Source organism: Oncorhynchus keta, unplaced genomic scaffold (genome assembly GCF_023373465.1).
Source record: "Oncorhynchus keta strain PuntledgeMale-10-30-2019 unplaced genomic scaffold, Oket_V2 Un_contig_18219_pilon_pilon, whole genome shotgun sequence".
Lineage (NCBI taxonomy): Eukaryota > Metazoa > Chordata > Actinopteri > Salmoniformes > Salmonidae > Oncorhynchus > Oncorhynchus keta.
In genome coordinates this window covers 7,501-29,814 of record NW_026280803.1, presented here as the reverse complement: position 1 = coordinate 29,814, position 22,314 = coordinate 7,501, and the positions used below count along the sequence as shown (strand labels likewise).

Below are 22,314 nucleotides of genomic sequence, written 5' to 3'. Positions count from 1 at the left end.
GGTCCCAGATTGATCTAGTCTGGTTTAGTATTATCTGATGTGGTAAAGGTCCCAGATTGATCTAGTCTGGTTTAGTATTATCTGATGTGGTAAAGGTCCCAGATTGATCTAGTCTGGTTTCTGAGTATCCCAGATTGATCTGATGATGGTAAAGGTCCCAGATTGATCTAGTCTGGTTTAGTATTATCTGATGTGGTAAAGGTCCCAGATTGATCTAGTCTGGTTTAGTATTATCTGATGTGGTAAAGGTCCCAGATTGATCTAGTCTGGTTTAGTATTATCTGATGTGGTAAAGGTCCCAGATTGGTCTGGTTTAATCTGATGTCCCAGATTGATCTAGTCTGGTTTAGTATTATCTGATGTGGTAAAGGTCCCAGATTGATCTAGTCTGGTTTAGTATTATCTGATGTGGTCCCAATTGAGGTCCCCCAGATTGATCTAGTCTGGTTTAGTATTATCTGATGTGGTAAAGGTCCCAGATTGATCTAGTCTGGTTTAGTATTATCTGATGTGGTAAAGGTCCCAGATTGATCTAGTCTGGTTTAGTATTATCTGATGTGGTAAAGGTCCCAGATTGATCTAGTCTGGTTTAGTATTATCTGATGTGGTAAAGGTCCCAGATTGATCTAGTCTGGTTTAGTATTATCTGATGTGGTAAAGGTCCCAGATTGATCTAGTCTGGTTTAGTATTATCTGATGTGGTAAAGGTCCCAGATTGATCTAGTCTGGTTTAGTATTATCTGATGTGGTAAAGGTCCCAGATTGATCTAGTCTGGTTTAGTATTATCTGATGGTCCCAGATTGATCTAGTCTGGTTTAGTATTATCTGATGTGGTAAAGGTCCCAGATTGATCTAGTCTGGTTTAGTATTATCTGATGTGGTAAAGGTCCCAGATTGATCTAGTCTGGTTTAGTATTATCTGATGTGGTAAAGGTCCCAGATTGATCTAGTCTGGTTTAGTATTATCTGATGTGGTAAAGGTCCCAGATTGATCTAGTCTGGTTTAGTATTATCTGATGTGGTAAAGGTCCCAGATTGATCTAGTCTGGTTTAGTATTATCTGATGTGGTAAAGGTCCCAGATTGATCTAGTCTGGTTTAGTATTATCTGATGTGGTAAAGGTCCCAGATTGATCTAGTCTGGTTTAGTATTATCTGATGTGGTAAAGGTCCCAGATTGATCTAGTCTGGTTTAGTATTATCTGATGTGGTAAAGGTCCCAGATTGATCTAGTCTGGTTTAGTATTATCTGATGTGGTAAAGGTCCCAGATTGATCTAGTCTGGTTTAGTATTATCTGATGTGGTAAAGGTCCCTGAGATTGATCTAGTCTGGTTTAGTATTATCTGATGTGGTAAAGGTCCCAGATTGATCTAGTCTGGTTTAGTATTATCTGATGTGGTAAAGGTCCCAGATTGATCTAGTCTGGTTTAGTATTATCTGATGTGGTAAAGGTCCCAGATTGATCTAGTCTGGTTTAGTATTATCTGATGTGGTAAAGGTCCTGGTTTAGTATTATCTGAGATTGATCTAGTCTGGTTTAGTATTATCTGATGTGGTAAAGGTCCCAGATTGATCTAGTCTGGTTTAGTATTATCTGATGTGGTAAAGGTCCCAGATTGATCTAGTCTGGTTTAGTATTATCTGATGTGGTAAAGGTCCCAGATTGATCTAGTCTGGTTTAGTATTATCTGATGTGGTAAAGGTCCCAGATTGATCTAGTCTGGTTTAGTATTATCTGATGTGGTAAAGGTCCCAGATTGATCTAGTCTGGTTTAGTATTATCTGATGTGGTAAAGGTCCCAGATTGATCTAGTCTGGTTTAGTATTATCTGATGTGGTAAAGGTCCCAGATTGATCTAGTCTGGTTTAGTATTATCTGATGTGGTAAAGGTCCCAGATTGATCTAGTCTGGTTTAGTATTATCTGATGTGGTAAAGGTCCCAGATTGATCTAGTCTGGTTTAGTAGTATCTGATGTGGTAAAGGTCCCAGATTGGTCTAGTCTGGTTTAGTATTATCTGATGTGGTAAAGGTCCCAGATTGATCTAGTCTGGTTTAGTATTATCTGATGTGGTAAAGGTCCCAGATTGATCTAGTCTGGTTTAGTATTATCTGATGTGGTAAAGGTCCCAGATTGATCTAGTCTGGTTTAGTATTATCTGATGTGGTAAAGGTCCCAGATTGATCTAGTCTGGTTTAGTATCTGATCTGATGTCTGGTTTAATTATCTGAGGTCCCAGATTGATCTAGTCTGGTTTAGTATTATCTGATGTGGTAAAGGTCCCAGATTGATCTAGTCTGGTTTAGTATTATCTGATGTGGTAAAGGTCCCAGATTGATCTAGTCTGGTTTAGTATTATCTGATGTGGTAAAGGTCCCAGATTGATCTAGTCTGGTTTAGTATTATCTGATGTGGTAAAGGTCCCAGATTGATCTAGTCTGGTTTAGTATTATCTGATGTGGTAAAGGTCCCAGATTGATCTAGTCTGGTTTAGTATTATCTGATGTGGTAAATCTGGTCCCAGATTGATCTAGTCTGGTTTAGTATTATCTGATGTGGTAAAGGTCCCAGATTGATCTAGTCTGGATTTAAAGTCCCATTGATCTATCTGGTTTATGTGTGTAAAGGTCCCAGATTGATCTAGTCTGGTTTAGTATTATCTGATGTGGTAAAGGTCCCAGATTGATCTAGTCTGGTTTAGTATTATCTGATGTGGTAAAGGTCCCAGATTGATCTAGTCTGGTTTAGTATTATCTGATGTGGTAAAGGTCCCAGATTGATCTAGTCTGGTTTATTATCTGATGTGGTAAAGGTCCCAGATTGATCTAGTCTGGTTTAGTATTATCTGATGTGGTAAAGGTCCCAGATTGATCTAGTCTGGTTTAGTATCATCTGATGTGGTAAAGGTCCCAGATTGATCTAGTCTGGTTTAGTATTATCTGATGTGGTAAAGGTCCCAGATTGATCTAGTCTGGTTTAGTATTATCTGATGTGGTAAAGGTCCCAGATTGATCTAGTCTGGTTTAGTATCTGATCTGATGTCTGGTTTAGTAATCTGATGGTCCCAGATTGATCTAGTCTGGTTTAGTATTATCCCAGATGATCTAGTCTGGTTTAATCATCTGATGTCCCATCTGATGTGGTAAAGATTGTCTGGTTTAGTATTATCTGATGTGGTAAAGGTCCCAGATCTAGTCTGGTTTAGTATTATCTGATGTGGTAAAGGTCCCAGATTGATCTAGTCTGGTTTAGTATTATCTGATGTGGTAAAGGTCCCAGATTGATCTAGTCTGGTTTAGTATTATCTGATGTGGTAAAGGTCCCAGATTGATCTAGTCTGGTTTAGTATTATCTGATGTGGTAAAGGTCCCAGATTGATCTAGTCTGGTTTAGTATTATCTGATGTGGTAAAGGTCCCAGATTGATCTAGTCTGGTTTAGTATTATCTGATGTGGTAAAGGTCCCAGATTGATCTAGTCTGGTTTAGTATTATCTGATGTGGTAAAGGTCCCAGATTGATCTAGTCTGGTTTATTATCTGATGTGGTAAAGGTCCCATGATCTAGTCTGGTTTAGTATTATCTGATGTCCCAGATTGATCTAGTCTGGTTTAGTATTATCTGATGTGGTAAAGGTCCCAGATTGATCTAGTCTGGTTTAGTATTATGTGGTAAAGGTCCCAGATTGATCTAGTCTGGTTTAGTATTATCTGATGTGGTAAAGATGTGGTAAATCTGGTCCCAGATTGATCTAGTCTGGTTTAGTATTATCTGATGTGGTAAAGGTCCCAGATTGATCTAGTCTGGTTTAGTATTATCTGATGTGGTAAAGGTCCCAGATTGATCTAGTCTGGTTTAGTATCTATCTGATGTGGTAAAGGTCCCAGATTGATCTAGTCTGGTTTAGTATTATCTGATGTGGTAAAGGTCCCAGATTGATCTAGTCTGGTTTAGTATTATCTGATGTGGTAAAGGTCCCAGATTGATCTAGTCTGGTTTAGTATTATCTGATGTGGTAAAGGTCCCAGATTGATCTAGTCTGGTTTAGTATTATCTGATGTGGTAAAGGTCCCAGATTGATCTAGTCTGGTTTAGTATTATCTGATGTGGTAAAGGTCCCAGATTGATCTAGTCTGGTTTAGTATTATCTGATGTGGTAAAGGTCCCAGATTGATCTAGTCTGGTTTAGTATTATCTGATGTGGTAAAGGTCCCAGATTGATCTAGTCTGGTTTAGTATTATCTGATGTGGTAAAGGTCCCAGATTGATCTAGTCTGGTTTAGTATCATCTGATGTGGTAAAGGTCCCAGATTGATCTAGTCTGGTTTAGTTTCTGATGTGGTAAAGGTCCCAGATTGATCTGTCTGGTTTAGTATTATCTGATGGGTAAAGGTCCCAGATTGATCTAGTCTGGTTTAGTATCATCTGATGTGGTAAAGGTCCCAGATTGATCTAGTCTGGTTTAGTATTATCTGATGTGGTAAAGGTCCCAGATTGATCTAGTCTGGTTTAGTATTATCTGATGTGGTAAAGGTCCCAGATTGATCTAGTCTGGTTTAGTATTATCTGATGTGGTAAAGGTCCCAGATTGATCTAGTCTGGTTTAGTATTATCTGATGTGGTAAAGGTCCCAGATTGATCTAGTCTGGTTTAGTATTATCTGATGTGGTAAAGGTCCCAGATTGATCTAGTCTGGTTTAGTATTATCTGATGTGGTAAAGGTCCCAGATTGATCTAGTCTGGTTTAGTATTATCTGATGTGGTAAAGGTCCCAGATTGATCTAGTCTGGTTTAGATTGATGTGGTAAAGGTCCCAGATTGATCTAGTCTGGTTTAGTATTATCTGATGTGGTAAAGGTCCCAGATTGATCTAGTCTGGTTTAGTATTATCTGATGTGGTAAAGGTCCCAGATTGATCTAGTCTGGTTTAGTATTATCTGATGTGGTAAAGGTCCCAGATTGATCTAGTCTGGTTTAGTATTATCTGATGTGGTAAAGGTCCCAGATTGATCTAGTCTGGTTTAGTATTATCTGATGTGGTAAAGGTCCCAGATTGATCTAGTCTGGTTTAGTATTATCTGATGTGGTAAAGGTCCCAGATTGATCTAGTCTGGTTTAGTATTATCTGATGTGGTAAAGGTCCCAGATTGATCTAGTCTGGTTTAGTATTATCTGATGTGGTAAAGGTCCCAGATTGATCTAGTCTGGTTTAGTATTATCTGATGTGGTAAAGGTCCCAGATTGATCTAGTCTGGTTTAGTATTATCTGATGTGGTAAAGGTCCCAGATTGATCTAGTCTGGTTTAGTATTATCTGATGTGGTAAAGGTCCCAGATTGATCTAGTCTGGTTTAGTATTATCTGATGTGGTAAATTGGTCCCAGATTGATCTAGTCTGGTTTAGTATTATCTGATGTGGTAAAGGTCCCTAGTCTGGTTTATTGATGTGGTAAAGGTCCCAGAGTCTGGTTTAGTATTATCTGATGTGGTAAAGGTCCCAGATTGATCTAGTCTGGTTTAGTATTATCTGATGTGGTAAAGGTCCCAGATTGATCTAGTCTGGTTTAGTATTATCTGATGTGGTAAAGGTCCCAGATTGATCTAGTCTGGTTTAGTATTATCTGATGTGGTAAAGGTCCCAGATTGATCTAGTCTGGTTTAGTATTATCTGATGTGGTAAAGGTCCCAGATTGATCTAGTCTGGTTTAGTATTATCTGATGTGGTAAAGGTCCCAGATTGATGTCTGGTTTAATTATCTGATGTCCCAGATTGATCTAGTCTGGTTTAGTATCTATCTGATGTGGTAAAGGTCCCAGATTGATCTAGTCTGGTTTAGTATTATCTGATGTGGTAAAGGTCCCAGATTGATCTAGTCTGGTTTAGTATCCCAGATATCTGATGTGGTAAAGGTCCCAGATTGATCTAGTCTGGTTTAGTATTATCTGATCTGATGTGGTAAAGGTCCCAGATTGATCTAGTCTGGTTTAGTCTGATGTAAAGGTCCCAGATTGATCTAGTCTGGTTTAGTATTATCTGATGTGGTAAAGGTCCCAGATTGATCTAGTCTGGTTTAGTATTATCTGATGTGGTAAAGGTCCCAGATTGATCTAGTCTGGTTTAGTATTATCTGATGTGGTAAAGGTCCCAGATTGAGATGTGGTAAAGGTCCCTAGTCTGGATCATCTGATCCCAGAGATCTAGTCTGGTTTAGTATTATCTGATGTGGTAAAGGTCCCAGATTGATCTAGTCTGGTTTAGTATTATCTGATGTGGTAAAGGTCCCAGATTGATCTAGTCTGGTTTAGTATTATCTGATGTGGTAAAGGTCCCAGATTGATCTAGTCTGGTTTAGTATTATCTGATGTGGTAAAGGTCCCAGATTGATCTAGTCTGGTTTAGTATTATCTGATGTGGTAAAGGTCCCAGATTGATCTAGTCTGGTTTAGTATTATCTGATGTGGTAAAGGTCCCAGATTGATCTAGTCTGGTTTAGTATTATCTGATGTGGTAAAGGTCCCAGATTGATCTAGTCTGGTTTAGTATTATCTGATGTGGTAAAGGTCCCAGATTGATCTAGTCTGGTTTAGTATTATCTGATGTGGTAAAGGTCCCAGATTGATCTAGTCTGGTTTAGTATTATCTGATGTGGTAAAGGTCCCAGATTGATCTAGTCTGGTTTAGTATTATCTGATGTGGTAAAGGTCCCAGATTGATCTAGTCTGGTTTAGTATTATCTGATGTGGTAAAGGTCCCAGATTGATCTAGTCTGGTTTAGTATTATCTGATGTCTGGTTTAATTATCTGGTCCCAGATTGATCTAGTCTGGTTTAGTATCCCAGATCTGATGATGGTAAAGGTCCCAGATTGATCTAGTCTGGTTTAGTATTATCTGATGTGGTAAAGGTCCCAGATTGATCTAGTCTGGTTTAGTATTATCTGATGTGGTAAAGGTCCCAGATTGATCTAGTCTGGTTTAGTATTATCTGATGTGGTAAAGGTCCCAGATTGATCTAGTCTGGTTTAGTATTATCTGATGTGGTAAAGGTCCCAGATTGATCTAGTCTGGTTTAGTATTATCTGATGTGGTAAAGGTCCCAGATTGATCTAGTCTGGTTTAGTATTATCTGATGTGGTAAAGGTCCCAGATTGATCTAGTCTGGTTTAGTATTATCTGATGTGGTAAAGGTCCCAGATTGATCTAGTCTGGTTTAGTATTATCTGATGTGGTAAAGGTCCCAGATTGATCTAGTCTGGTTTAGTATTATCTGATGTGGTAAAGGTCCCAGATTGATCTAGTCTGGTTTAGTATTATCTGATGTGGTAAAGGTCCCAGATTGATCTAGTCTGGTTTAGTATTATCTGATGTGGTAAAGGTCCCAGATTGATCTAGTCTGGTTTAGTATTATCTGATGTGGTAAAGGTCCCAGATTGATCTAGTCTGGTTTAGTATTATCTGATGTGGTAAAGGTCCCAGATTGATCTAGTCTGGTTTAGTATTATCTGATGTGGTAAAGGTCCCAGATTGATCTAGTCTGGTTTAGTATTATCTGATGTGGTAAAGATTGTCCTGGTTTAGTATTATCAGATTGATCTAGTCTGGTTTAGTCTGGTTTCCCAGATTGATCTATCTGATGTCTGATGTAAAGGTCCCAGATTGATCTAGTCTGGTTTAGTATTATCTGATGTGGTAAAGGTCCCAGATTGATCTAGTCTGGTTTAGTATTATCTGATGTGGTAAAGGTCCCAGATTGATCTAGTCTGGTTTAGTATTATCTGATGTGGTAAAGGTCCCAGATTGATCTAGTCTGGTTTAGTATTATCTGATGTGGTAAAGGTCCCAGATTGATCTAGTCTGGTTTAGTATTATCTGATGTGGTAAAGGTCCCAGATTGATCTAGTCTGGTTTAGTATCCCAGATATCTGATGTGGGTAAAGGTCCCAGATTGATCTAGTCTGGTTTAGTATTATCTGATGTGGTAAAGGTCCCAGATTGATCTAGTCTGGTTTAGTATTATCTGATGTGGTAAAGGTCCCAGATTGATCTAGTCTGGTTTATTATCTGATGTAAAGGTCCCAGATTGATCTGATATTATCTGATGGGTAAAGGTCCCAGATTGATCTAGTCTGGTTTAGTATTATCTGATGTGGTAAAGGTCCCAGATTGATCTAGTCTGGTTTAGTATTATCTGATGTGGTAAAGGTCCCAGATTGATCTAGTCTGGTTTAGTATTATCTGATGTGGTAAAGGTCCCAGATTGATCTAGTCTGGTTTAGTATCTATCTGATGTGGTAAAGGTCCCAGATTGATCTAGTCTGGTTTAGTATTATCTGATGTGGTAAAGGTCCCAGATTGATCTAGTCTGGTTTAGTATTATCTGATGTGGTAAAGGTCCCAGATTGATCTAGTCTGGTTTAGTATTATCTGATGTGGTAAAGGTCCCAGATTGATCTAGTCTGGTTTAGTATTATCTGATGTGGTAAAGGTCCCAGATTGATCTAGTCTGGTTTAGTATTATCTGATGTGGTAAAGGTCCCAGATTGATCTAGTCTGGTTTAGTATTATCTGATGTGGTAAAGGTCCCAGATTGATCTAGTCTGGTTTAGTATTATCTGATGTGGTAAAGGTCCCAGATTGATCTAGTCTGGTTTAGTATTATCTGATGTGGTAAAGGTCCCAGATTGATCTAGTCTGGTTTAGTATTATCTGATGTGGTAAAGGTCCCAGATTGATCTAGTCTGGTTTAGTATTATCTGATGTGGTAAAGGTCCCAGATTGATCTAGTCTGGTTTAGTATTATCTGATGTGGTAAAGGTCCCAGATTGATCTAGTCTGGTTTAGTATTATCTGATGTGGTAAAGGTCCCAGATTGATCTAGTCTGGTTTAGTATTATCTGATGTGGTAAAGGTCCCAGATTGATCTAGTCTGGTTTAGTATTATCTGATGTGGTAAAGGTCCCAGATTGATCTAGTCTGGTTTAGTATTGATCTGATGTGGTAAATCTGGTCCCAGATTGATCTAGTCTGGTTTAGTATTATCTGATGTGGTAAAGGTCCCAGATTGATCTAGTCTGGTTTAGTATTATCTGATGTGGTAAAGGTCCCAGATTGATCTAGTCTGGTTTAGTATCTATCTGATGTGGTAAAGGTCCCAGATTGATCTAGTCTGGTTTAGTATTATCTGATGTGGTAAAGGTCCCAGATTGATCTAGTCTGGTTTAGTATTATCTGATGTGGTAAAGGTCCCAGATTGATCTAGTCTGGTTTAGTATTATCTGATGTGGTAAAGGTCCCAGATTGATCTAGTCTGGTTTAGTATTATCTGATGTGGTAAAGGTCCCAGATTGATCTAGTCTGGTTTAGTATTATCTGATGTGGTAAAGGTCCCAGATTGATCTAGTCTGGTTTAGTATCCCAGATATCTGATGTGGTAAAGGTCCCAGATTGATCTAGTCTGGTTTAGTATTATCTGATGTGGTAAAGGTCCCAGATTGATCTAGTCTGGTTTAGTATCCCATCTGATGTGGTAAAGGTCCCAGATTGATCTAGTCTGGTTTAGTATTATCTGATGTGGTAAAGGTCCCAGATTGATCTAGTCTGGTTTAGTATTATCTGATGTGGTAAAGGTCCCAGATTGATCTAGTCTGGTTTAGTATTATCTGATGTGGTAAAGGTCCCAGATTGATCTAGTCTGGTTTAGTATTATCTGATGTGGTAAAGGTCCCAGATTGATCTAGTCTGGTTTAGTATTATCTGATGTGGTAAAGGTCCCAGATTGATCTAGTCTGGTTTAGTATTATCTGATGTGGTAAAGGTCCCAGATTGATCTAGTCTGGTTTAGTATTATCTGATGTGGTAAAGGTCCCAGATTGATCTAGTCTGGTTTAGTATTATCTGATGTGGTAAAGGTCCCAGATTGATCTAGTCTGGTTTAGTATTATCTGATGTGGTAAAGGTCCCAGATTGATCTAGTCTGGTTTAGTATTATCTGATGTGGTAAAGGTCCCAGATTGATCTAGTCTGGTTTAGTATTATCTGATGTGGTAAAGGTCCCAGATTGATCTAGTCTGGTTTAGTATTATCTGATGTGGTAAAGGTCCCAGATTGATCTAGTCTGGTTTAGTATTATCTGATGTGGTAAAGGTCCCAGATTGATCTAGTCTGGTTTAGTATTATCTGATGTGGTAAAGGTCCTAGATTGATCTAGTCTGGTTTAGTATTATCTGATGTGGTAAAGGTCCCAGATTGCTGTTCTGAGAGGAATCATTTTGACAGAGAGAGCCAGTGAGACAGAGTCTGCGTATGAAATGGCACCCTGTTTTCTACACAGGGATTAGGGTTCCACTTGGGACACACTGGGATCAGTGAGTTCAGTGAGTGTGGAACAGACTACAGCAGGGTTAAAACGGGGGGGGGATAGAGGTTGGTACCGGCTGACACTGTAGTTAAAGCTGTCTGCTCTGGGCTGGCTGGCTGGCTGGCTGGCTGGCTGGCGGATTACAGTAATGATCGTGAGAGCCATTGGAGATCCTATGCTGTGAAACTCTACTCAGGCTCCCTCTCTGTCAGACACACACATTAGGGTGACCACATAAACATAAATTACAATGTTGAAGCTCAATTTACTGCATTTCTATGCAATTTAAAATCTCTAAAAATGCTATTTGGAGAACAGCAAACAAGCAAAAATGACCCCGGCCATTATCACCTGGGCTGCTGTAGGTTCATTCACGTAGCCTATTAGTTATACAATGACCCCAGCCATTATCACCTGGGCTGCTGTAGGTTCATTCACGTAGCCTATTAGTTATACAATGACCCCAGCCATTATCACCTGGGCTGCTGTAGGTTCATTCATTATCACCACCTGGGCTTTAGGTTCATTCACGTAGCTGCTGTTATTTAGGTGACCCCCCTTCACGTAGCACTGGGCTTGTAGTTCATTCATTGTTTGGACCCCAGCCATTATCACCTGGGCTGCTGTAGGTTCTTTCACGTAGCCTATTAGTTATACAATGACCCCAGCCATTATCACCTGGGCTGCTGTAGGTTCATTCACGTAGCCTATTAGTTATACACGGCGCATTCTATTTACCAGTTGTGCATCTCCCTCCGAGAGTCACTTTTTGTTTGTTTGGGGGAATGTCTGTAGACACGGCATGAGCAGTGGGACGGTTTTAAAATGGTCTTTTGTCCAGGCATTACACAAACACACACACACACGCACGCACGCACACACACACACACACACGCACGTAGAGAGAGACAGACTAACACACATACTGTCCTCTACATTACTCACATCCTTCTGTAGCACGGTAGCCTTCACGTCTTCCTCAGCAGGCTTGGAGTGGGAGGCAGACATATTGGAGGTTGGGTCGGGGGCGGGGCCTCCATTAAACATGTCCTTCCTCTTCCTCACACTTCCCTCGTCCATGTCACCCTGCTCACACACACATACATACACACACACACACAAACACGTAAGAGGACAATGTAAAGATGACAGAGTCAGTTCTCTTCCTGGTCTCATCAATTCACCGTCATTCAAAGACTCAATCATGGACACATACTGACAGTTAATGGCTGCTTCGCATGATGTATTGTTGTGTCTACCTTCTTGCCCTTTGTGCTGTAGTCTGTGCCCAATGTTTGAACCATGTTTTGTGCTGCTACCATGTTGTGTTGCTGCCATGTTGTGTTGCTGCCATGTTGTGTTGCTGCCATGTTGTGTTGCTGCCATGTTGTGTTGCTACCATGTTGTGTTGTTACCATGCTGTGTTGCTTAGGTCTCTCTTTATGTACTGTGATGTACAGTACCAGTCAAAAGTTTGGACACACCAACAACTTATTCAAGGGAGTTTTTTATTTTTACTATTTTCTACAGTGTAGAATAATAGTGAAGACATCAACACTATGGAATAACACGTATGGAATCATGTGGTAACCAAAAAGTGTAAAACAAGTCAAAGTATATTTCATATTTGAGATTCTTCAAAATAGCCACCCTTTGCACCCTTTGAATGCTTTTCCAACAGTCTTGAATGAGATCCCACATATGCTGAGCACTTATTGACTGCTTTTCCTTCACTCTTCTTTTTCATCACTCATCCCAAACCATCTCAATTGGGTTGAGGTCAGGTGATTGTGGAGGCCAGGTCATCTGATGCAGCACTCCATCCCCCCTTCTTGGTCAAATAGCCCTTACACAGCCTGGAGGTGTGTTGGGTGATTGTCCTGTTGAAAAACACCACTAAGCAAACCAGATGGGATGGCATGTCACTGCAGAATGCTGTGGTAGCCATGCTGGTTAAGTGTGCCTTGAATTCTAAATAAATCACTGACAGTGTCACCAGAAAAGCACCCCAACACATAACACCACCTCCTCCTCCATGCTTCACAGTGGGAACCAGACATCCGGAGATCATCCGTTCACCTACTCTGCGTCTCACAAAGACACGGCCGTTGGAACTAAAAATCTCAAATTTGGACTCATCAGATCAAAGGACAGATTTTCACCGATCTAATATCCATTGCTCATGTTTCTTGACCCAAGCAAGTCTCTTTTTTTATTGGTGTCCTTTTAGTAGTGGTTTCTTTGTTGCAATTCAACCACAAAGGCCTGATTCACCGTCTCCTCTGAACTCTAATGAACGTATCCTCTGCAGCAGAGGGAACTCCGGGTCGTCCTTCCCTGTGGCGGTCCTCATGAGAGCCAGTTTCATCATAGCGCTTGATGGTTTTCGCGACTGCATTTGAAGAAACTTTCAACTTTCAAAGTTCTTGAAATGTTTCGTATTGACTGACCGTCATGTCTTAAAGTAATGATGGACTGTTGTTTCTCTTTGCTTATTTGAGCTGTTCTTGCCATAATATGGACTTGGTCTTTTACCAAATAGGGCCGTCTCCTGTATACCACCCCTACCTTCTCACAACACAACTGATTGGCTCAAACACATTAATAAGGAAAGAAATTCCACAAATGAACTTTTAACAAGGCAAACCTGTTAATTGAAATGCATTCCTGGTGACTACCTCATGAAGCTGGTTGAGAGGATCAGGATGTCACCCTACTATCTGTCTGTCTCTCTATCTGACTGTCTGATTGTCACCCTACTATCTGTCCTGGTAACTGTAGCCACAACTGAGGGTCTGTATCCCAGCAAGCACACTATACCCTGTAGGCCCTGGTCTAAAGACTGAGGGTCTGTATCCTAAAAGACACCCTATACCCTATAGGCCCTGGTCTAAAGACTGAGGGTCTGTATCCTAAAAGACACCCTATACCCTATAGGCCCTGGTCTAAAGACTGAGGGTCTGTATCCTAAAAGACACCCTATACCCTATAGGCCCTGGTCTAAAGACTGAGGGTCTGTATCCTAAAAGACACCCTATACCCTCCAGGCCCTGGTCAAAGTAGTGGACTATATATGGAATATGAAGCCATTTGACCGTGTGTACCAACACTGTTCAGACTCATTACGTCATCCTGTTGCAGTGTTTTAGTATATTGATGATGTGGCTGTGCGTTAGCAACAGGCGGACTGGCGCCAGGGCCAGTAAACACACAGACTGCGTACTGAATGGAACCCTATTCACTACACAGTGCACTACTTTGGACCAGAGCCCTATGGAACCCTATTCATTACACAATGCACTACCTCGGACCAGGGCCCTATGGAACCAGGTCAACAGTAGTGCACTACGTAGGGAATAGGGTGCTATTCATGACTCTGCCACAGTAAATACAGTACTGAGAGGGCGTCAATGAGTCACTAGTCCTTCTGTCTGTCTGTATGTGTCCGTCTGTCTCTCAACAGATTAATGATAAATCAAATGGGATGTAAAGATTTACAGATTAAAGGTTGTTTCCTGGATCAAATGTTTCAGTTCATCTGTCAACGGGAGGCCGAACCGATCCAAATTAAGCATCGATTCCAAAGCTACGAATCCCTTTGACTCGTGTGGTTTTATTCCTAAAATAGCTGTTATCTGTTGTGAACTGAACCGATGTGGCCTGTCCTTCAGTAGCCAATCAAACTGTTATGTACCTGCATATGACTGTCCAATAACAGCTGTGTGAACAGTGTGGGAGACAGCTGTTCTAGCCAATGAGAGGCAGTGGGTAGAGCTATCCCTATTCTAATAGGCTACGGGAGGCACCTTCAGATGCTTGTTAATTAAATTGCTTTCCCAATGTCACATTTTTGTCTTTATTAGCTGAGTGACAACTAATGAAAACTTGGTTGTCCATCGTTACCAAAAGCTAATGGTGACCCCCTCCCAAACACACGGACCACTCAGTTAGAGAAGTGATCTCAGACAGGCCCAGCTCAGAGATGCCCAGCTCAGAAAGGTCCAACTCAGAGAGGCCCAGCTCAGAGAGGCCCAGCTCAGAGAGGCCCAGCTCAGGGAGGTCCAGCTCAGAGAGGCCCAGCTCAGGGAGGTCCAGCTCAGAGAGGCCCAGCTCAGAGAGGCCCAGCTCAGAGAGGCTGCCAGCACCTCTTTCTCAACGATTGAGGTGTTGGTCTCCCGTGGTTCCAGCTTCCTGCTTAAAAACAGGATGGGGTGTTCCACCCCTTCTACCTCTTGGTAGAGCACGGCTCCCAAGCCAACCTCTGAGGCATCCATCTGAACCACGAACCCCGAACCTCAAAGCACTGGATTACAGCAGAGAGCCTCCTGTAAAGTCTGGTCCCACCAGCACTGGATTACAGCAGAGAGCCTCCTGTAATGTCCTAAATCCTTTGGTGGCCCTTTCATCCCATTTGACCATGTGTGGACCTCTGGCTCTAGTCATGTCAGTGAGTAGGGTGGCCACTGTGGCATAACTTGGGATGAACTTCCGGTAGTAACCGGTCAACTGTAGGAAGACTCGAACCTTCTTCTTATTTACTGGTCTTGGCCCATCCTCTAATTACCTTCACCATCTTCAGTTGGGATTTGATTAACCCTCTTCCCACGGTGTATCCCAGATACTCGGTTTCCTCTAACCCCAGGTAACATTTGTCAGGGTTTTCCGTGAGCTCTGCCTTTCTAAGGGCGTCTAACGCTGCCTGTACCTGGGGTAAGTGAGATTCCCAATCTGGGCTGTAGATCCCCACGTCATCTGAATAGGTTGCAGCATAAGCTCTGTGCGGGTTTTAGGACTTGGTCCATTAGCCGTTGAAAGGTGGGTCCCTGCGTAAGCCAAATGGCTTGACGGTGTATTGAAACAAATCGTCAGGGGTTGCTAAGGCTGTCTTTTCTTTGGCTCCGGGGGTCAAAGGAATTTGCCAGTAACCTTTGGCTTGGTCCAGGGTCGTAATGTACAGAGCGTTACCAGTTTTCTTCAGCAGTCCATCCACTCGGGGCATTGGGTAGGCATCACACTTGGAGATTTAATTTACCTTCTGAAAATCATTTCAAAACCGCCAAGACCCATCAAGCTTGGAGACCATCACAATTGGGCTCGACCCTATGTGACTCTTCAACCACTCCATCTGTCAACATTTTTCTCTGCTCTAATCGCAGCTCGTCGCGCCTTGGGTACCCGATACGGCCTCGTGCTTAATTTTCTCCCTGGTAGGGAAACAATATCATGAGCCGTAACCTCAGTTCGGCCTGGTATCCATGAAAACACATCTTTGTTTTTATGAACCAGGGTCTTTACTTCCTGTACTTGTGCTGGGGACAGAGAGGTGAAACATGCACTTCGGCTGCCTCCTGAGTGGGTATGGGGTACGTGACAATGTGTTTCTCGCCATGCTTTTAACTGGTTAATGTGATAGATCTGTTCCGGGGGCCGACAACTTGGCTGTCGGCTGAGTTCACCAGTGAGTTCACCAGATCAGAGGCAGTAGGGATGACCAGGGATGTTCTCTGTTAGTGAGTTCACCAGATCAGAGGCAGTAGGGATGACCAGGGATGTTCTCTGTTAGTGAGTTCACCAGATCAGAGGCAGTAGGGATGACCAGGGATGTTCTCTGTTTTGTGAGTCTGCCAGATCAGAGGCATTAGAGAGGACCAGGGATGTTCTCTGTTAGTGAGTTCACCAGATCAGAGGCAGTAGGGATGACCAGGGATGTTCTCTGTTAGTGAGTTCACCAGATCAGAGGCAGTAGGGATGACCAGGGATGTTCTCTGTTAGTGAGTTCACCAGATCAGAGGCAGTAGGGATGACCAGGGATGTTCTCTGTTTTGTGAGTCTGCCAGATCAGAGGCATTAGAGAGGACCAGGGATATTCTCTGTTTAGTGAGTCCTCCAGATCAGAGGCAGTAGGGATGACCAGGGATGTTCTCTGTTTTGTGAGTCTGCCAGATCAGAGGCATTAGAGAGGACCAGGGATGTTCTCTGTTTAGTGAGTCATCCAGATCAGAGGCAGTAGGGATGACCAGGGATGTTCTCTGTTTAGTGAGTCCTCCAGATCAGAGGCAGTAGGGACAACCAGGGATGTTCTCTGTTTAGTGAGTCCTCCAGATCAGAGGCAGTAGGGATGACCAGGGATGTTCTCTGTTTAGTGAGTCCTCCAGATCAGAGACAGTAGGGATGAGCAGGGATGTTCTCTGTTTAGTGAGTCCACCAGATCAGAGGCAGTAGGGATGACCAGATATGTTCTCTGTTTAGTGAGTCCTCCAGATCAGAGGCAGTAGGGATGACCAGGGATGTTCTCTGTTTAGTGAGTCCTCCAGATCAGAGGCAGTAGGGATGACCAGGGATGTTCTCTGTTTAGTGAGTCCTCCAGATCAGAGGCAGTAGTATGACCAGGGATGACCAGGGATGTTCTCTGTTTCTGTTTAGTGAGTCCTCCAGATCAGAGGCAGTCAGGGATGTTCTCTGTTTAGTGAGTCCTCCAGATCAGAGGCAGTAGGGATGACCAGGGATGTTCTCTGTTTATTGAGTACTCCAGATCAGAAGCAGTAGGGAGGACCAGGGATGTTCTCTGTTTAGTGAGTCCTCCAGATCAGAGGCAGTAGGGATGACCAGGGATGTTCTCTGTTTTGTGAGTCTGACAGATCATATGCTGTAGGAAGGAGCTCTCCAAACAGGTTGGGGGCAAAGTTGTAGAGAAGTACAGATCAGGGTTGGGTTGTAAAAAAATATCCTAAACTTTGAACATCCCACAGAGCACCATTAAACCCATTATTATTACTTTGTTAAGAATATGGCACCACATCAAACCTACCAAGAGAGGACCACCCACCAAAACTCACAGACCAGTCAAGGAGGGCATTAATCAGAGAGGAAACAAAGAGACCAAAGATAACTCTGAAGTAGCTGCAAAGCTCCACAGCGGAGATTGGAGTATCTGTCCGTATGACCACTTTAAGCTGTACACTCCACAGAGATGTGCTTTTATACATTTATTTTTTTATTTCACCTTTATTTAACCAGGCAGGCCAGTGTCACATTCGTCGTAATGATTAGACCAAGGCACATTCTCTTTTAATGAATGATCACCGAACAAACCAACAAAAATAACAAACAAGTTGGCTACCTAAATATGATGCCTAATCAGAGATAACGATAAACAGCTGTCTATGATTGGGAACCATATCAGGCCAAAATAGACATACAAAAACCCCTGAGCCTACAAAAATTAGAGTTATTATATTACCTTAATTCAACTAGGCAAGTCAGTTAAGAACAAATTCTTATTTTCAATGACGGCCTAGGAACAGTGGGTTAACTGCCTGTTCAGAGGCAGAACGACAGATTTGTACTTGTAAGCTTGGGGAATTGAACTTGCAACCTTTCGGTTATTAGTCCAACACGCTAACCACTAGGCTACCCTGCCGCCCCAGAGTACCCACCCTGACCTAACCAAAATATATAGAAAAACAGAGGTATCTGAGGTCAGGGCGTGACAGCCAGTTGAGAACAAGTTCTCATTTACAACTGCGACCTGACCAAGATAAAGCAAAGCAGTGGGATATTAACAACACAGAGTTACACGTGCAATTAACAAAAGTAGTCAATAGTCTCTTGAGGATTGACCACAAGTTCTCAATAGGATTAAGGTCTGGGGCGTTTCCTGGCCATGGACCGAAAATATTAATGTTTTGTTCCCCGAGCCACTTAGTTATCACTTTTGCCTTATGACAAGGCGCTCCGTCATGCTGGAAAAGGCATGGTTAGTCACCAAACTGTTCCTGGATGGTTGGGAGAAGTTGCTCTCGGAGGACGTTTTGGTACCATTCTTTATTCATGTCTGTGTTCTTAGGCAAAATTGTGAGAGAGCCGACTCCCTTGGCTGAGAAGCAACCCCACACATGAATGTTCTCAGGATGCTTTACTGTTGGCATGACACAGGACTGATGGTAGCGCTCATCTTGTTTTCTTCTGAAAAGCTTTTTCCAGATGCCCCAAACAGTCGGAAAGATATGGAAAGGAGAGTCATCAGAGAAAATGACTTTACCCCAGTCCTCCCTGTACCTTTTGCAGAATATCAGTCTGTCCCTGATGTTTTTCCTGGAGAGAAGTGGCTTCTTTGCTGCCCTTCCTGACACCAGGCCATCCTCCAAAAGTCTTCACCTCACTGTGGATGCAGATGCACTCACACCTGCCTGCTGCCATTCCTGAGCAGCTCTGTACTGGTGGTGCCCCGATCCCGCAGCTGAATCAACTTTAGGAGACGGTCCTGGCGCTTGCTGGACTTTCTTTGGTGCCCTGAAGCCTTCTTCACAACAATTGAACTGCTCTCCTTGAATTTCTTGATGATCTAATAAATGGTTGATTTAGGTGCAATCTTACTGGCAGCAATATCCTCGCCTGTGAAGCCCTTTTTGTGCAATTCAGTTCACTTGCATGGCAAAGAGGGACTTTGCCATTAATTGCAATTCATCTGATCACTCTTCATAACATTCTGGAGTATATGCAAATTGCCATCATACAAACTGAGGCAGCAGACTTTGTGAAAATTAATATTTTTGTCATTGTCAATACTTTTGGCCACGACTGTAAATGACCAGGAACCAGTGGGTTTGGCGACGAATATGAATCGAGGGCCACTACCCACTACCCGAGTCGAGGGCCACTACCCACTACCCGAGTCGAGGGCCACTACCCACCACTGAGACCTGCATGCTCTCATTGACTGGGGGATTGGGGATATGGTGACATAACAGATGGCACGGTGATAGACTACATCCGATTTGTTGAGTGTTGGAGGTTCATTTGTAAATGACATCGCCGAAGTCAAGAATTGGTAGGATGGTCAGTTTTAAGAGGGTATGTTTAGCAGCATGAGTGAAGGATAGTTTGTTGCGAAATAGGAAGCCGATTCTACAATTAATTTTGGATTGGAGATGGTTAATGTGAGTCTAGAAGGAGAGTATACAGTCTAACAAGACACCTAGGTTTTTGTAGTCCAGAGTAGTGATGCTAGACGGGTAGGTGGGTGTGGGCAGCGATCGTTTGAAGAGCATGCATTTAGTTTTACATGCATTTAAGAGCAGTTGGAGGCCACGGAAGGAGTGTTGTATGGCATTGAAGCTCGTCTGGAGGTTTGTTAACACAGTGTCCAAAGAAGGGCCGGAAGTATACAATGGTGTTGTCTGCGTAGAGGTGGATCAGAGAATCACCAGCAGCAAGAGCAACATCATTGATGTATACAGAGAAAAGAGTCGGCTTGAGAACTGAACCTTGTGGTACCCCCATAGAGTCTGCCTGAGGTCCAGACAACAGGCAATCCGATTTGACACACTGAACTCTATCTGAGAAGTAGTTGGTGAACCAGGTGAGGCAGTCATTTGAGAAACCAAGGCTGTCGAGTCTGCCGATAAGAATGTGGTGATTGACAGAGTTGAATGCCTTGGCAGGTCGATGAAGATGGCGGCACTGTATTGTCTTTTATCAATGGCGGTTATGAAATCCTTTAGGACCTTGAGTGTGCCTGAGGTGCACCCATGACCAGCTCAGAAACCAGATTGCATAGCAGAGAAGGTACGGTGGGATTTGAAATGGTCGGTGATCTGTTTGTTAACTAGGCTTTCGAAGACTTTAGAAAGGCAGGGTAGGGTTGATATAGGTCTGTATCAGCTTGGGTCAAGAATGTCTCCCCTTTGAAGAGGGGGGTGACCGCGGCAGCATTCCAATCTTTAGGGATGTTAGACAATACGAAAGAGAGGTTGAACAGGCTAGTAATAGGGGTTGAAACAATTGCGGTGGATCATTTTAGAACGAGAGGGTCCAGATTGTCTAGCCCGGCTGATTTGTAGGGGTCCATATTTTGCCGCTCTTTCAGAACATCAGCTGGATTTGGCTGAAGGAGAAATGGGGAGGCTTGGGCAAGTTGCTGTGGGGGTACAGAGCTGTTGACCGAGGTAGGGGAAGCCACGTGGAAAGCATGGCCAAACGTAGAGAAATGCTTATTGAAATTCTCGATTATCATAGATTTATCGGTGGTGACAGTGTTTCCTAGCCTCAGTGCAGCGGGCAGCGGGCAGATGGTATCTTATTCTCCATGGACTTTACAGTGTCCCATAACTTTTTGGAGTTTGTGCTACAGGATGCAAACATTTCTGTTTGGAAAAGCTAGCCTTTGCTTTCCTAACTGCCTGTTTCTATTGGTTCCTGACTTCCCTGAAAAGTTGCATATCTCGGGATCCTAATGCAGTACACCACAGGATGTTTTTGTGCTGGTCAAGGGTAGTCAAGTCTGGAGTGAACAAAGGGCTATATCTGTTCTAAGTCCTACATTTTTTGAATGGGGCATGCGTTTTTAAGATGGTGAGCAAGGCAGTTTTAAAGAATAACCAGGCATCCTCTACTGGTGGAATGAGGTCAATATTCTTCCAGGATACCTGAGTCAGGTCGATTAGAAAGGCCTGCTCGCTGAAGTGTTATAGGGAGCGTTTGACAGTGATGAGGGGTGCTCGTTTGTCCGCGGACCCATTACGGATGCAGGCAATGAGGCAGTGATCGCTGAGACCCTGGTTGAAGACAGCAGAGGTGTATTTAGAGGGCAAGTTGGTCAGGATGATATCTATGACGGGGCCCGTGTTTACGGATTTAGGGTTGTACCTGGTAGGTTCCTTTATAATTTGTATGAGATTGAGGGAATCTATCTTAGATTGTAGGACAGCTGGGGTGTTAAACATATCCCAGTTTAGGTCACCTAACAGTACAAACTCTGGGGGACAATTAATCCACATATGGGCACAGCTGGGGGCAGAGGGGCGTCTCAAGTGCCAACATTGAGAGACTTATTTCTGGGAAGGTGGATTTTTAAAAGTAGAAGTTCGAACTGTTTGTGCACAGACCCGGCTTTACGGAAAAAAAGCCATTGCTTAAGACAAAAATAAGCAAACACTTTTGGTTTTCGCCAAAACATATGTGGGAGACTCCCCAAACATATGGAAGAATGAGACTCTGGTCAAATGTAGCTTTTTGGACATCAAGGAAAACGTTATGTCTGGTGCAAACCCAACACCTCCCATCACCCTGAGAACGCCATCCCCCACAGATTAGCATGGTGGTGGCAGCATCATGCTGTGGGGATGTTTTTCATCAGCAGGGAAACTGGTCAGAATTGAAGGAATGAGATTCACCATCCAGCAGGACAATGACCTTAAGCATACTGCTAAAGCAACACTCGAGTGGTTTAAGGGGAAACTGTACATGTCTTGGAATGGCCTCGTCAAAGCCCAGACCTCAATCCAATTGAGAATCTGTGATATGACTTAAAATTGCTGTACACCAGCGGAACCCATCCAACTTGAAGGAGCTGGAGCAGTTTTGCCTTGAAGACTGGGCAACAATCCCAGTGGCTGGAAGTGCCAAGCTTATAGAGACATACCCCAGGAGACTTGCAGCTGGAATTGCTGTAAAAAGGTGGATCTACAAAGTATTGACTTGGAGGGTGTGAATAGTTATGCACGTTCAAGTTTTCTTTTTTTTTTTTGTTCTTATTTCTTGTTTGGTTCACAATAAAAACTATTTTACATCTTCAAAGTGGTAGACATGTTGTGTAAATCAAATGATACAAACGCCCAAGAAATCCATTTTAATTGCAGGATGAAAGGCAACAAGTGGTTGACAACACCGCACACAACACACACACCACACACACACACACACACACACACACACACACACACACACACACACACACACACACACACACACACACACACACACACACACACACACACACACACACACACACACACACACACACACACACACACACACACACACACACAGCTGATGGTCAGCCAGCCTGACAGCTACCAGGCTTAAAGGTGGTGGAACAGACTGTGCACACAACACCACACACCACACACACACACACACACACACACACACACACACACACACACACACACACACACAC

At 42.8% G+C, this 22,314-nt stretch overlaps 1 protein-coding gene across 1 annotated transcript in view; it reads right to left on the bottom strand.

Moving 5' to 3' along the window:
- The window catches only part of LOC127920055 (b(0,+)-type amino acid transporter 1-like), a 62,751-nt gene that overhangs the window by 37,294 nt on the left and 3,143 nt on the right, over positions 1-22,314 (bottom strand). The window contains exon 2 of the mRNA XM_052503887.1: positions 11,301-11,441. Within this exon, the coding sequence (XP_052359847.1) occupies positions 11,301-11,435 (135 nt within the window). The 5' untranslated portion in view covers positions 11,436-11,441. The remainder of the gene's footprint in view (positions 1-11,300; positions 11,442-22,314) is intronic.